The sequence below is a fragment of the Rhinolophus hipposideros genome (assembly GCF_964194185.1).
Source record: "Rhinolophus hipposideros genome assembly, chromosome: 8".
NCBI lineage: Eukaryota > Metazoa > Chordata > Mammalia > Chiroptera > Rhinolophidae > Rhinolophus > Rhinolophus hipposideros.
The window spans coordinates 84,456,719-84,470,823 of record NC_138054.1 but is presented as its reverse complement, the minus strand read 5'-3'; the positions used below and the strand labels follow the sequence as shown (position 1 = coordinate 84,470,823).

The window sequence follows — 14,105 nt, the reverse complement described above, 5'->3', positions numbered from 1 at the left end:
GAGCCTTTTGCGGGTTGTGGGCAGGGCAGGGACCCGGGCAGGTCATGGTGTCTTAAAAAAAAAATGTTCTCAAAGCTGGAGGAAAGAGTGAGGGAGGGAAGGAGGGAGCAAATAACAGAGGGTGGGAAGGGAGGTCAAGAGCAGGAAACTCTTCTTATTTTTCCTCAAGGAGAGACTTTATTTTTGTTCAATAGTAAAATGTTTTCTCACAAAAGCTGTACAAACAAGACACAAAAGCATGAGGAAGAAGGTAAAAGGACCTGATATTCTACTTCCCAGGTATCTAGTCAACAATTACGAGCCCCTCTATGGTCAGATGGTCTGGGCTCAAATCCTGTCTCAACCATTTTCCAGCTTCAGATCTTGAAAGGCCCCTTGCTGTCTCTGTGCCTCAGTGTCTTCATCTGTAAAATGGGAGTGCACTGACATTCCTCTCAGCTTCTCTGCCCACTCTCTGCTATTTCCTCACTCTTTCCTCCAGCTCTGAGAACATTTCTTTTAAGGCACCATGACCTTCCCGGGCCCCTGCCCTGCCTACAACCCGCAAAAGGCTCCTCCTGCACACCCATGCTGTGGTCTGTTTGAACTAGGCATTCCAGGCTTAATTGGTACCTGCCACCTGGTATTGTCACAAGGATTAGATAAGTCAGTACACGGAAGGGGCTTAGAACAGTGCCTGGCATATGGTGAAGGCTGTATATGTGTTTGCTAGTGTCTCCTCCTCATCGTCATCCTGTCATTGTCACCATCTTCATCACCATTATTATCATTATCTTTGCAGGTAGTTCTTTATATACCAACCTGCTTTCCTTTCTTCCTCGCTGTTTCCCATCTGTCCACCCAACCATCCACCCATCCACACACCCATCCATCTACCTATCCACCCACCCATCCACCCATCCATCTACCTATCCACCCACCCATCCACCCATCCATCTACCTATCCACCCACCCATCCACTTATAGACCCACACATCCACCCACCCATCCACCCATCCACCTATCTACCTATCTATCCATCCACTCATCTATCCACCCACCCATCCACTTATACACCCACACATCCACCCACCCATCTACCCATTTATCCATTCATCCATCCACCCATCCACCTATCTATCCATCCACCAATCCATCCACCCACACATCTACCCATCCACTCATCCATCCACCCATCCATCCACCCATCCTCCCATCCACCCACCCATACAGCCACCCATCCATCCATCCATCCATCCACCCATCCATCCATCCACCCATCCATCCATCCATCTTTCCATCCATTCACCCAACCACCCACCTATCCACCCATCCACCCACCCATCCATCTACCCATCCACCCACCCATCCATCCATCCATCCATCCATCCTTCCACCCACCCATTCATCCACCCACCCACCCATCCATCCATCCTTCGATCCATTCACCCAACCACCCACCTATCCACCCATCCACCCACCCATCCACTTATCCATCTACCCATCCACCCATTCATCCACCCATCCACCCACCCATCCATCTACCCATCCACCCACCCATCCATCCATCCATCCATCCATTCTTCCATCCATCCATCCATCCATCCATCCATCCATCCATCCATCCATCCTTCCATCCATTCACCCAACCACCCACCTATCCACCCATCTACCCACCCATCCACTTATCCATCTACCCATCCACCCATCCATCCACCCATCCACCCACCCATCCATCTACCCATCCACCCACCCATCCACCCATCTACCCATCCATCCACCCATCCACCCACCCATCCACCTATCCATCCACTCATCCATTCATCCTTCTCTACTGAGAATAGAGAACCTGCTTCTTACACATTACATTACATTACATTACATTACATTACATACAAACAAAATGACTCAGAGCCTGGTTAATGGGGGTGGAGGTAGAAACTACACATCCCTGAAGTGCTGTTTTGCTGGGTTCTGTATTCATGGGGTAAACCTAGACTTTGTCTAGGTGCCTGAGTATAATGAACTTTGTAGATCAAGAATGTTTGTAATCAGATATGTTGGCAGTAAGAAAGATCATTCCAGGAAGATCTTCAAAATCGAAAGTAACCAAATAAATGTTTATGCCATTTATATGTTTCCCATCTTCTTAATCAGGCTGGGGGTTCTTGGAGGCAGAGACAGTGTCCCACTCTTGCCCCATCAGACTGGTAGTTCCCCAGACAGGCAGTGTTCCTGCTTTCTCCATCTCTCTCTTTGCCATCCTCCCATCCCAGACCTGTGAACTGGGAGAGTTCTGGTTGTGCATCTCATTTCATTCTGCCCAGAATGAGAGGACGCCATGGCGGAGGAGGGGTGTCCTGTGATTCCTCAGGGAACTCCCCTTCTCATCATTCCCGATGCCCCATGTGGAGGGAGCATGTCACTTGTAATTCATTGTCTCCACTCAGAGGTCTAACAGACACTTCACGTCTAACAAGTCCAACATGGATCAGCCAACCCCCCTGCCTGCCTTGCCCACCCCCCGCCTTCCCCATCTGTCTGATGACAGCTCCATCCTTCTGGCTGCTGGGACCCCAAAAACTCCAGTCACCCTTGTCTCCTCTCTCATGCGCATGTCCAGTCCATCAGCAAACCTCATCAGTTCCATCCTCAAGATACATTCAGGATCCAACCACTTCTCACCCTCTTCACTGTTCCCCCCAGGACCAAGCGACCAGCATCACCTCTCGCCTGGGTGATGCGGAAGAGTGTTGCTGCACTGTCTGGTTTACCCACTTTACTTATGTAACTTATCATCTGTTTCCCCAGAATATAAATGCCGTCAGAGCAGAGGTTGTGGTCTGTTTTGTTCATCCCCATTGCCTACAGGAGTGTCTAACACAGAGAAGGTGTTCGACAAATGCTTGTCAAACGAATGAATGAAATTCCATAAATGCCCTGAGAGCAGGTGGAAGCCAGCACTCACCAGAGCTGAGAGGAGGGGATTTTCAGAAACGAGTCAGCCCTCCCTAGCACATTGCTCTGGGTTCCTTCTTAAATGTCGTCCCCACTCCCACTGGCGGGCCAAGGGTGCTCTCCTGGGGTGGCTTCCACTGTCTCTGGAGTCAGGGTACAAGGGCATGACTTCACCTGTTGGGGGCTGCAATAGTGCTGTGTCAGCTGGAGCTGGGCGCAAGCTCTGGCTCTACCACTTACTACTTCGCAGTGTGACCTGCAGCCATGATTCTCTTCCTATAAAATGGATACTAGTAATAATTACTAGCATTTCTTCTAGTGAATGCTAGGTCCTAATGCTGTGCTGTGCTGAGCCTCTCTTTCACACATGGCTCATGCAATCCCCACATCAATCCAAAGGACAGATACTATGGTTACAACTGCCATCTTACACGGGGGCCACAGACAGGGAAAAGAATCACCCAAGGTCATAAGCTATAAGAGGCAGAATTGGGATTGGAGCCTAGGCACTCTGATTGCTTCGTACTTTATATGCTACCTGATCGTCTAGCATATGAGAGAAGATCTGCAAACTGCTTAGCCAGTGCCTGGCACATAGACAGAATTCCTGAAACTCTGATTTCATTACAGTGTGGGTTCAGGCACGAAGAGTTTGAGGATAGAGGCAGAGCTAGGGAAGGGGGTGGGGGCTGATGGGGAGCTTGGTAGCCTTTTGTTGGTAGCTGAGCCCCCCACCCGGGGCACCAGCTGAGGTTCCCCTTCTCCATTCCCTAGAAGTGGCCTTGGCGCCTCCTTCACTGGCCTCCCAGATTGACTGACCTGAGCAAGGAAAGCTGGGCAAGGAGCCAGGAGGTGGGGATTTAGACAGGCTAATCAGGTCACAAGGTGAAATTAAAAGGGAGGAGAAAAGCACCGACCCATCAGAACTCACGTTCCTTCCTGACGACGAGGTGTCCAGGAGAGGAGCTAGAGAGACAGGGTGTGCAGAGGTCGGCAGCCAGGGGCAGAGGATGGCACCTCGGAGGGCTGTGCGGCTGTCCCTGAAGAAGCCCACCTATGCAGTGTGTGTGGTAGGAGTGGAGACGTATGTGGATGTTCACAGGTGAGAACAGAGAGCTACCCACCTGGCTGCAGAGGGCTGGGCTAGAACAGAGTACTTCCAGACAATGGGGTGGGCGCGCAGTACCTGTTCTCATAGCAGAGCTGGTGGAGTTGGCTGTAGAGCCTTGAGGCCTTGAGGAAGGGCTGGGCTAGGGTGTTAGGTCCACCTCGGGCCTCTGGCTCCTGGGCACCAGGGTCAGACTTTGGCCTCAGGCCCCTGGATAAGGGTTCCAGCTCTGAGCCCTGGGGCCAGGCTTGGGGGTCCGGGCTCTGCTTTCTCATATCTGAGTGGAATTTGTGTGGAGTATCAGAACTGTTGCTCAAGATGGAGAGTAGGCCTGGGCGGCCCCCAATTTCTTGCCAACAACTCTTTGAGGTCTAAGGCTGGGGTGTGTGGCAACTTGATTCTTGGAAGCTAAGTAGGTGATAATGATCAGGAGGGAGTGGTTAGGGGACGATTCAATGACTTAAAAAAGGAAAAGAACTTGCAGCAAGACCTGGGGTTGTGTTTGCAATGATGATGGTGATGATGGTGATGGTGGTGGTGGTGGAGGTGATGGCGGCAATGAGGACACCTGAGGGCAGCAGAAGCTTCAACTTCTCCTGTCGGCCCAAAGCCTCCTTGTCCTGGCTCTAACCAGATGGGGGCAGATCTAGGGACCTGACAGCCTCAGTTTCCCCACCTGGCCACTGATGGAGTTAGACCTGGGGATCTCTAGGGGCTTTTCCAGCTCTGACACACTAGCTGTGGATTTTTGCTGGATCAGATAGGGCTGGAGGGCCTGCAGATGGGGGGCTCAGGCCTGGAGCCCCCTCCCAGAGGAGGTGTGTGCTGGGAGCTGTTACAAGGTGGGGATCTGAGCTCCTACTGCCCTCTTGGGTCTCAGTACCTGTGCTCTCTCAGTCTGTTTCATAAACGCTGGGCCCGCTTCCCGCCTGGCCTCAGGTGAACCTCTGCCCCAGAAACCCTCCCTGCCCTTCTCTCAAGTAGTGGCCTGGAGCTCCAGGGACAGGGCTGAGGAAGAAAAACCAGGAGCCCTGGAGGTCAGGCTTTGGCTCTAAGTCATGCTGGGAGCCCTGGGGTAGGGCTGCTTCTCTAGGAACTAGGTGGCCAGCAGAGATCCTATTTTCTCCTGCCCCCTTTTAAAAAAATTTTTTGTTTAATTTTTCTATTACAGTTGACATACAATATTATATTAGTTTCAGGTGTACAGCATAGTGATTAGACATTTATATAACTTACGAAGTGATCACCCCAATTGTCTACTACCCATCTGACACCATATGTAGTTATTACAATATTATTGACTATATGCCCTATGCTGTACTTTACATCCCTGTCTCCTGCCCTTTTAACATTAGTGTTGCCAGATCTAGCAAATGAAAATACAGGATGCCCATTTAGGTTTGCATTTCAGATAAACGGTAAATAGTTTTTTTTTTAGCACAGTAGTACCCCCTTATCCACGGTTTCCCTTTCCACGGTTTCAGTTACCTCTGATCAACCATGGTCCAAAAATACTAAATAGAAAATTCTAAAATAAACCATTCTTAAGTTTCAAACTGGGCACTACTCTGAGTAGCGTGATGAAATCGCGAGCCGTCCCGTTCCATTCCTCCTGGGATGTGAATCGCCCCTTTGTCTAGCATATCCACCTCACTTCACGTCGTCACGTAGGCATTTTGTCATCTAACATCATCACAAGAAACGGAAGTGTTTGAGTGCAGTACAACAAGATATTTCGAGAGGCCACAGTCCCATAACTTTTATTACGGTATCTTATTATAATTGTTCTAGTTTATTATTAATTATTATTGTTAATCTCTTACTGTGCCTAATTTATAAACTAAACTTTATCATAGGTATATATGTATAGGAAAAAGCGTAGTATATATAAGTACTATCCAAGGTTTTGGGGGTCTTGGGATGTATCTCCTGCGAATAAAGGGACATATTGCATGGGAAATAATTGTATTTTTTAAAAAATCTGCTGTTTAGCTGAAATTCAAATTTAGCTAGGCATCTTGTACTTTCTCTAGTAACCCTGCTTTAACACCAAGAGCAGGGAAGAGGTCTCTAGTGAACCCCATCTTCCTGATTCCAGACCCCCGTTCTCCTCCCTGGGAGGCGGCTGTTCCTGGAAGGTAATCTGAGAACCTCAGGCCCTTTGTGGTTGCTGGTCAGGCCAGAGCATTTGGCTGGGAGCCAGGAGACCCCGGCACTTGTCTAGCTCTGCCTCTGACTTGCTATCTGGCCTGGGCCAAATCACTGGCCCTCTCTGAGCCCCGACAAGATGAGCTGAGTATCCTCTTCAGTTCAGTGTGGAGCCAAGTCAGGCCTAACTGGCCTGACTCTGGAACTGGACAGACGGGTTCTCATCCTAGTTCCATTTGTGGCTTGCGTGACCCTGGGCAAGCTGCTTTCCTCATCGGATAAATGGGGAAACATTAGTACAGACCTTAATGGGTTAAGGGGAGGATAAATGAGACGCTCGTGCATTTAAAGCCTCCTGTCCTTTATCTAGTAACCCTGCTTTAACCCTGGTTGGTGCCCTGGTAGTGGGAGGTGCTCAGAGCAGTGATGGCTCCGTGGGTTCCCTCTTCTCCAGTATCTGTTCTTCCCATCATGCCTCAGAAGATAGAAGGAGCAGAGGACAAATCAGGATGTGTGTGGGGGGAACATAGGACGAGACTGACTGTTAATCTCCTTTGGGATCACCAAGTATCTCAGCGTCCTCAAATGTGGGCCCCTGCACAGTGGCGGGGCACGCGGAAGCTGCCTGGGTTGTTCGTAGCTGCCGAGCTCTGGTTGACTCTGAGTGGTTGATCCTTAGACGTCCTGAGTGAGCACTTTGAGAGACATCTACCCAAGGGCCACGGCCACTGAGAGTCTCTAAACTAGAAAACAGAAGTTTATCCTGCATTGGTTTATTCTGATTGGTTTCGAAGTAGACCTTAGAAGAACTTCCTGCCAGTACAGTCTGCCCCAGATACAAAAAGGGGAATATGGAATTGTCAAGACAGGTGGAAGAAGAGGGTGTAGCATTGTCAACCGGAAGCTCACTCCAGGGAATGCACTGGCCAGGAGAAAGGGGCTCCACTTGATAATGAACTTGGGTCTCCCCAACATCATTGCTAGTTGCCTTGCCAGCTCTGGTCAAGCAAGGGGTTTCTATTTAGGCTTGCTAGTAGAAGGGGGTAAGCCCCCAGAAGAGGAGGTGTGCCAGTCACTGAGCTGCCCAGAGTCTGAGCCCTCCACGAGAGCCACTGGAGATGTGCGTGTGGGGGTGACATCATGGGAAGTGATTAATTTCTCCAGATGCTATGTGGACTGATTATTTGGAGAAATATTTGTGTTTGCGGTAATTGTATGCCCTGGGATATCCCAGCCCAAGGAACCCTTAGAAATCTCTTGACTCAGCATGTGCTATAGTTCCTACCCTCCTCCTCGCAGTGGACTGCTTTACCATCCTGTCCCCCTCACCCCAACGGGCTAGCTCACCACCCTGACCCTGTGCGTCTGGCCAGATTGCCCTAACTGGCCGTGTCCTTGCTTGGAGGTTGGTCCCAGAGGACTCATGCCAAAAAAGAGGGGCCGGGCAGTGTGAAGAATCTATGAGTGGTCCAGCCTGGTCCTCCTTATCTGCCCAAAGGACAGAACCAGAGCCCCAGGCTGGAAGCCATCATGAACGTTTTATTCTTAGGGAATGGAAGAGAAGGCTGGCTGGGCGGGAGATGGGGACATTGTCCTCAATTCTCCCCAAACCTCCCCCAGCTCTGCAAAAACATCAATGCAAAAGAGACCTTTTGGATCAGAGATTGCTGGAATTCCAGGCACACAGGGAGGAGGGTCTGTGTAGGGCCTCTCAGATGAGTTGGAGAGAAGACCCAGGCCACTTCCCTTTTCTCCCTTCTTCCCTGTATTTCAAAAAAACGAAAATCCCAAAACGGAGATATAAAACTTCTGGTAAATATCTTCTTAATGTTCACATTGAGTAAATGAATGCTTTTAAGTTGCACCGAAGTAGAGTGAGGCATAATTGTGCTTCTCGTGTGGTAATTATAAGATGGATGCCAGCACTAATGATGGCAATTGACGGGTCTTGACAACCAGGCTGGGACAGAGGTTTAAGCCAGGTGAAGACCTTCTCTCCTTCTTGCTCCATCCTGTTGCTACATTGCATTCCTTCATCAGAAGTAATGTTAAAGTTTAAATCTGAGGGTTCTTGAAGAGGCCTGGATTCCTCATAAGTCACACGGAGCCACGAGAGGACTGAGAGCTGTGGGCTGTGGGCTGTGGACATGGAATGGAGGGAGTGTATGTGTTCTGGAAACATAAAATATTGGCATCAGGGACAGCCTTAGAGGCCATCCTGCCCTTAATGCTACAGATGTCCTTGTTGCTACCTGCCATTTTCAGACCGCCGGGAAATCTCTTCTATCAGTCACTCTTTCCTCCCCTCTTCTGGCCCCATAACCCCTCCCCTGTGCCCCACCTCCCCCTCTTATCATTTCAGGTCTTGGTATCTCCTCTGATTCTTTTACCTTCTGATCTTCCTTTTCCAGCACCCATCCCTTCCAACCCCTCGCACTCTCTCTTTCCTCTCCAGGACCCGCCCTTCCGCTCTCAGTAGCTGGGGCCAGCCAGGTAAGCCTACTCTCCTGAGCCAGTGGACCCTGAGAGAAGCTTCCAGATGCAAAGAATGGGGGTCGCTCACTAGTGGTGGAGATTCCTCTTCAATCCCAGAATGCTTTCCCTGTGATGTGTTGTCTTCTCCTTTGCTCTGTCCAGAGAAGCTTCCACTCCCTTCTCTGGTTTCTAAGCAGCTGTTCAGCTCTGTTAAGTGGTCCTGACGCTCAGAAATGTGAGGCTGGAAAGATCTGAGATTCATTGCGATGACTCCTGAGAGCAGGATGGCAGTAGTCCTAACCAGCTGCTGGGGGTCAGGCTGTGTGCAGACTGTGTGAACTTGACCAGTCACTTCCCTTCTCTGAGCCTATTTTCTTCCATGCCAGATGGCGATAAATATTGCCTGTCGTTTGTACCTGTGAATTGGGCCCCCACTCTGTAGATAAGGAATGTCATAACCCACAGAGCACAGACATGCTTTTCTTCATTTTGCAGGTGGGGAAGTTGTGGCTGAGTGGGAAGTGACTGATGACCCTGACTCTCCATTGAGGGCTTTCTCTCAGGGATGAGCTGGTTCCCAGCCCATTTGCCTCTGCTGGGAAGGCCCTTGGCTACAAGCTGCCACCACCCCCCCCCAGTTAGCCCCCATTCCTGGGCAGGCAAGTGTCCACTTAAAGGAAGGCCTGGCCAGCCTGGGCCTTCCTTCCAGGATTTTGGTGTGTCCCTCCTTGAGTAATGGCAGGGCATTAGGCACCCATGAGAGGGAGAGGACACAGCCCTGTTTGACTCCGTACTTTGGAGAAAATGCCTGCCAGTGATGTGGGGTCTGCGGGATGTCAGCTATTGCCCTCTTCTGACTTCTGTTAGCCACAGCCAACCCCTGGGAAGACCAAGGAGAAAGCCACACCAGGCTGGGGATCTGCACCTTCTGTGGCCTTTAACCCATTGCAGTCATTTAGCAAACGTTACTGGCTACCTGCTCTGTGTCCAGCTCCGTTTTGGGCTCTGGCACTTGGAGATGATACGGCCCATGAGTGGTTCCCATCTTAGTCTGGAGCTAAAAACCTTCAAGATGTGGTTGCTAAAAATCTCATAGCTAATCAGGTTTCTTGGTCAGGTCGGAGAGTGAAGGGAGGTGCAAGAATCCTCTTCCCCACTGACCCTCTGTCTTCCCCAGGGCCTGCCTGCTCCCCCATACCCTTTGTGACAGTAATGACAATGATGGCAGCACTGACTTACCTGCTTCCAGTGCTCACTGAATTATCTCAATTAAATCTCACAACAAGCCTTTGAGGTAGGGACGGTGATCCCCATTTTACAGACGAAGAAACTAAGGCACAGAGAGGCTGAGAGACTCTGATCTGGGAATTTTCTATGTTGCTGGGTTAGTGTGAAGCATGCAGTGGGGGCAGGGCAGAGGATGAGCTTTGGATTCAGACCCAAGAGGGGTCAAATCCCTGCTGTGTCCCTGTTACCTTGTATGTGACCGCCCTCTGAATTTCAGTTCATCTTATGTAAAATGGGGAGAGGAATATAACTGACCCCCTCAGCATACAGGCGCCATGGGGATGGAATTAGAATGAAGTAAAAGCATGCTGTAGGCTGTGATGTACCTGCTCCGTGTGGCCCCACCCTTGTCACCCTGGGGTGATTCATCTCTCTTTTCTGGTGCCCAGTGCCTGACATACAGTAGGTGCTCAGGAAATGCATATTGAGGCAGAGCAGCCGGCAGCAGTAACAGGAGCCCTATATGCTTCTGTGGAGCCGCCATCCTTTAGGACTGGAGCCCGTGGGGGGCCGGCCAGCTCTGTGGGCCTGTCGGCCCTGGTGGGTCTCAGCTCCAGGCAGAAGCACCCACAGAGCTGGCTGCACCAAAGAGGAATTGTTGGACCCTGCTGGGTGGTCCCATGGCACTTCCTGGGGCTTCAGTTCAGGGATCTTCAAGCCCAGGACACCTGGAGGGTGGCACCTCAGGGGATCTTGTCAGGCAGGTGGCTGGCCAGGTGTGAATGTGAGCCACAGACGTGGCTGGCCTGGTCTGCTCAAGGGCTGCCTACCGGCTTGCCTTCCCATCCAATTCGAGATTATTCTCCCCCCCTGCCCTTGCCTCTCCCCAGCACAGTGCCCTGGGCAAACCTTCAGGGCACACAGGTCCTTTGCCACCCCCCATACCCACCCACCCAGCTGGAGGCTGGGCCAGCACCATTCTATCCTCCCTGCCCAGACCCTAGTCCCTAAGGGCTGGTGAAGTGGCAGGGCAGGAAGTCCAAGTGGCAGGTAGGGTGGATGACATGGAAGGAACTTCACCATGACAGCTGCTTTTCCTCACCCTAGAAACCACATGGTCAACTTGAGATAAGGTGTGGCCTGCAGAGCCCCAGTGGGTGGAAGCTCCTGGGAGGCAGGTTCCAGCCAAGCAAAAAGGAAAAGCTTTCTAATTACCTGAATTGTCAGTGCATAGAGGAGTGTGAGGTAGTGAGCTGTCTGTCACGGGCGGTGTTCAAGCCTGGAGTCCTGTGCTGGGCAGGGGGCTGAGCAGGAATACCTTTGAGACTCATCTCTGAGCCAAGGCCGAGGCAGGCACTCCACAGTCTCATTGTCTTAGGGCAGGCAGAGGCCAGGTCATGGGTATCATCCTCTTGTCCTGTACTAGCCTTACCCCTGCAAGGTTTAGGTACATTGATGGGGGGTAAGGGACATGGCTTTCCTGCCTTGGTGCCCCTATATCCTGCCTTAGGCCTCCCCTGCCTGCTGTCAAGGAAGCACATGGAAGAATTTGTACCACAAATTTCAACGTTTTCTTTCTTTTTTCTTTCCTACATCTTCTGGTCCTACTGGAGGCAGGCTCAGGGCACACATGCTCATTTTTTTTTTTTTTTTAAGATTTCACTGGGGAAGGGGAACAGGACTTTATTGGGGAACAGTGTGTACTTCCAGGACTTGTTTCCCAAGTCAATTTGTTGTCCTTTCAGTCTTAGTTGTGGAGGGCGCAGCTCAGCTCCAGGTCCAGTTGCCATTGCTAGTTGCAGGGGGCACAGCCCACCATCCCTTGCGGGAGTCAAACCAGCAACCTTGTGGTTGAGAGGACGCGCTCCAATCAACTGAGCCATCTGGGAGCTCAGCGGCAGCTCAGCTCAAGGTGCCGTGTTCAATCTTAGTTGCAGGGGGCGCTGCCCACCATCCCTTGTGGGACTTGAGGAGTTGAACTGGCAACCTTGTGGTTGAGAGCCCACTGGCCCACGTGGGAATCGAACCGGCAGCCTTCGGAGTTAGGAGCACGGAGCTCCAACCACCTGAGCCACTGGGCCGGCCCCCACACACGCTCATTTTAACATCAGCCAGGATAGTATACAACAGAAGACAAACCTGTTGCTTCCTCCCCACTTTGCCAGCTGTGACCCTAGCAAGTTACTTCACCTCTCTGAGAAGATTTCTTGATCTGCTCAAAGAGGAGATGGGAGGGCTGTTGTGAAGTGTAGATGAGACCACAGGTATCAAAAGTTGAACACGTGCCTGGCATATGTAGTAGGCGCTTGAAAACGCCACCCCGATAGGCCCCACCCCGATATCACCTGTGAGACAGTCTAGCCTTGTGCCTTCACATACCTTGCCAAAGCAAGTAGACGTGGCTGGGAATTACCTGTTGATTTGCAACTCTCCATCTTCACCCTTTTCGCCTCCTCTTGGGAGCTTCTCTAAGAATTGACTCCATTCTCCTGGCAGCCTCTTTACTAACCTGGAGCACTAGGTCTGCCCTGGCACGGGTGTGGGGACGTGGCAGGACGAGTCAGGCAGGACGCTGCTCTGGCTGGCACAGACAGACTGTGGAAGGGCCCCAAGGAGGATCTGAAGCAGTGCTGTGGGGACAGAGGAAAGGACACGGGCTTCTGGGTTCTGGCCCACGTGGACTGAGCTGTTGGGGGGAAGAGTAATAGAACGGCGATGGTGGCATCTAACACTTCTTAAGTACCTACTGTGTGCCAAGCACTTTATTTTTTATTTTTTATTAGTTTCTGGTGTACAAAACAATGTACTAGTTAGACATTTATCATTTATACCCCTCACAAAGTGACAACCCCCTGCCCCCCATCCACTATCCCTCTGACATCGCACAGAGCCATTACATTTCCACTGGCTCTATTCCTAATGCTGTACTCCGCTTCTTGTAACTATATACATATGTGTGTGTGTATGTATATATATATATATATATATATATATATATAATTATAGCTGACATTCATTACTGTTCAGCTTCAGCTTCAGGTGTCCAGTGCAGTGATCAGGCATCTACATCATCCCTGAGGTCGTCTCCCTAATAAGACAAGTGTCTATCGATACCCTTCAAAATCTTTACATTATCGTTTATATTCCCCAAACTGACTTTCATGCCAAGCACTTTAAATTCATCAATTCATGGACTCCCCCAAAAGCCCTAGGAAGTAGCTCTTTGGATTATACCCATGTCACAGAGGAGGAAAATCAAGGCTCAGAGCAGTTACCTGACTGGATTTGAGGCCACGCTCTGTGGGAGCCCACAGCCTGTTCCATGGAGGAGGTGGCATTTGAAGTAGGTCCTCAAGAATGCAAAAGATTGTCCCCTTTCACATCTCCCGCCCTCACCCCCCTCCCCCCCGCAGAGATGGAGGAAAGGCACTGGGGGGCAGAGGGCGAGGTGAGGGCACCGGCTCATCAGCATAACCCTGGAAATGACTATAAAGACAGTAATGATGATTACAGATGATCACACTGCCGGGGCGGCTTCTGCCTCCTGGGTGGTAATGACTGTATTTCCTTTCATTTAAAGGGTGCTTCCAAATCCATTACTCGGCCTCACCGTGGGTTTGGAGACAAGCCAGGGCTGATTATGGGGGTTTGGCTGTGTCTGGGGGCTGCACCACATGACTCCACCAAAGTGACGCAGCAGGGGAAGATTGGGAGGCTCCTTCCGAGCAGCTCAGAGAGCTGGTGAAACAAACCCCACTGGGGGGCACCCTGGGGCTCACCCCAAACTCCCACTCCTGTCTATTTGACCTGCCCCCCAAGATCAGCCGTAATCTGTGGCCGCCATCCACAGATCCAGGAGCCTGAGAGGAGAGACAGTGTGAACCCCAAAGCCCAGGCAGCCAAGTGCCCGCCTGGCACAGCCTGCCAAGCATGGGCACGTGCAGGAAACCACAGCCCCTTCCTTTAGTCTACAAAGCTCCTGCTGGGGCGGCCTCAGCTCTTACGTGTCTTTTTCACCCTAAGAGGCAGCATGAGAGCAGCAACCTGGATGGGATTATTGGGGGGGGGGTTTCTTGAAGGCTGTGGGGCCAGGACTCGGACAGGGCCCCCCCCCCAGAGGGCAGATGAGACCTGGGCCTCAGCCCTGACCTTTAGGTGTCTCCTGCAGGAAGCCGCTTTTCCCCAAGACCTGTCCTGTCCTTGTAAGGAC

At 51.2% G+C, this 14,105-nt stretch overlaps 1 protein-coding gene across 1 annotated transcript in view; it reads left to right on the top strand.

Annotated features, from left to right (window-relative positions):
• Positions 1 to 3,947: 3,947 nt before the first annotated feature.
• PADI1 (peptidyl arginine deiminase 1) overlaps positions 3,948 to 14,105 on the top strand; it is a gene marked incomplete at its 5' end in the record, with an annotated part of 35,495 nt that continues 25,337 nt past the window's right edge. The window contains one exon of the mRNA XM_081056058.1: positions 3,948 to 4,039. Within this exon, the coding sequence (XP_080912184.1) occupies positions 3,948 to 4,039 (92 nt within the window). The remainder of the gene's footprint in view (positions 4,040 to 14,105) is intronic.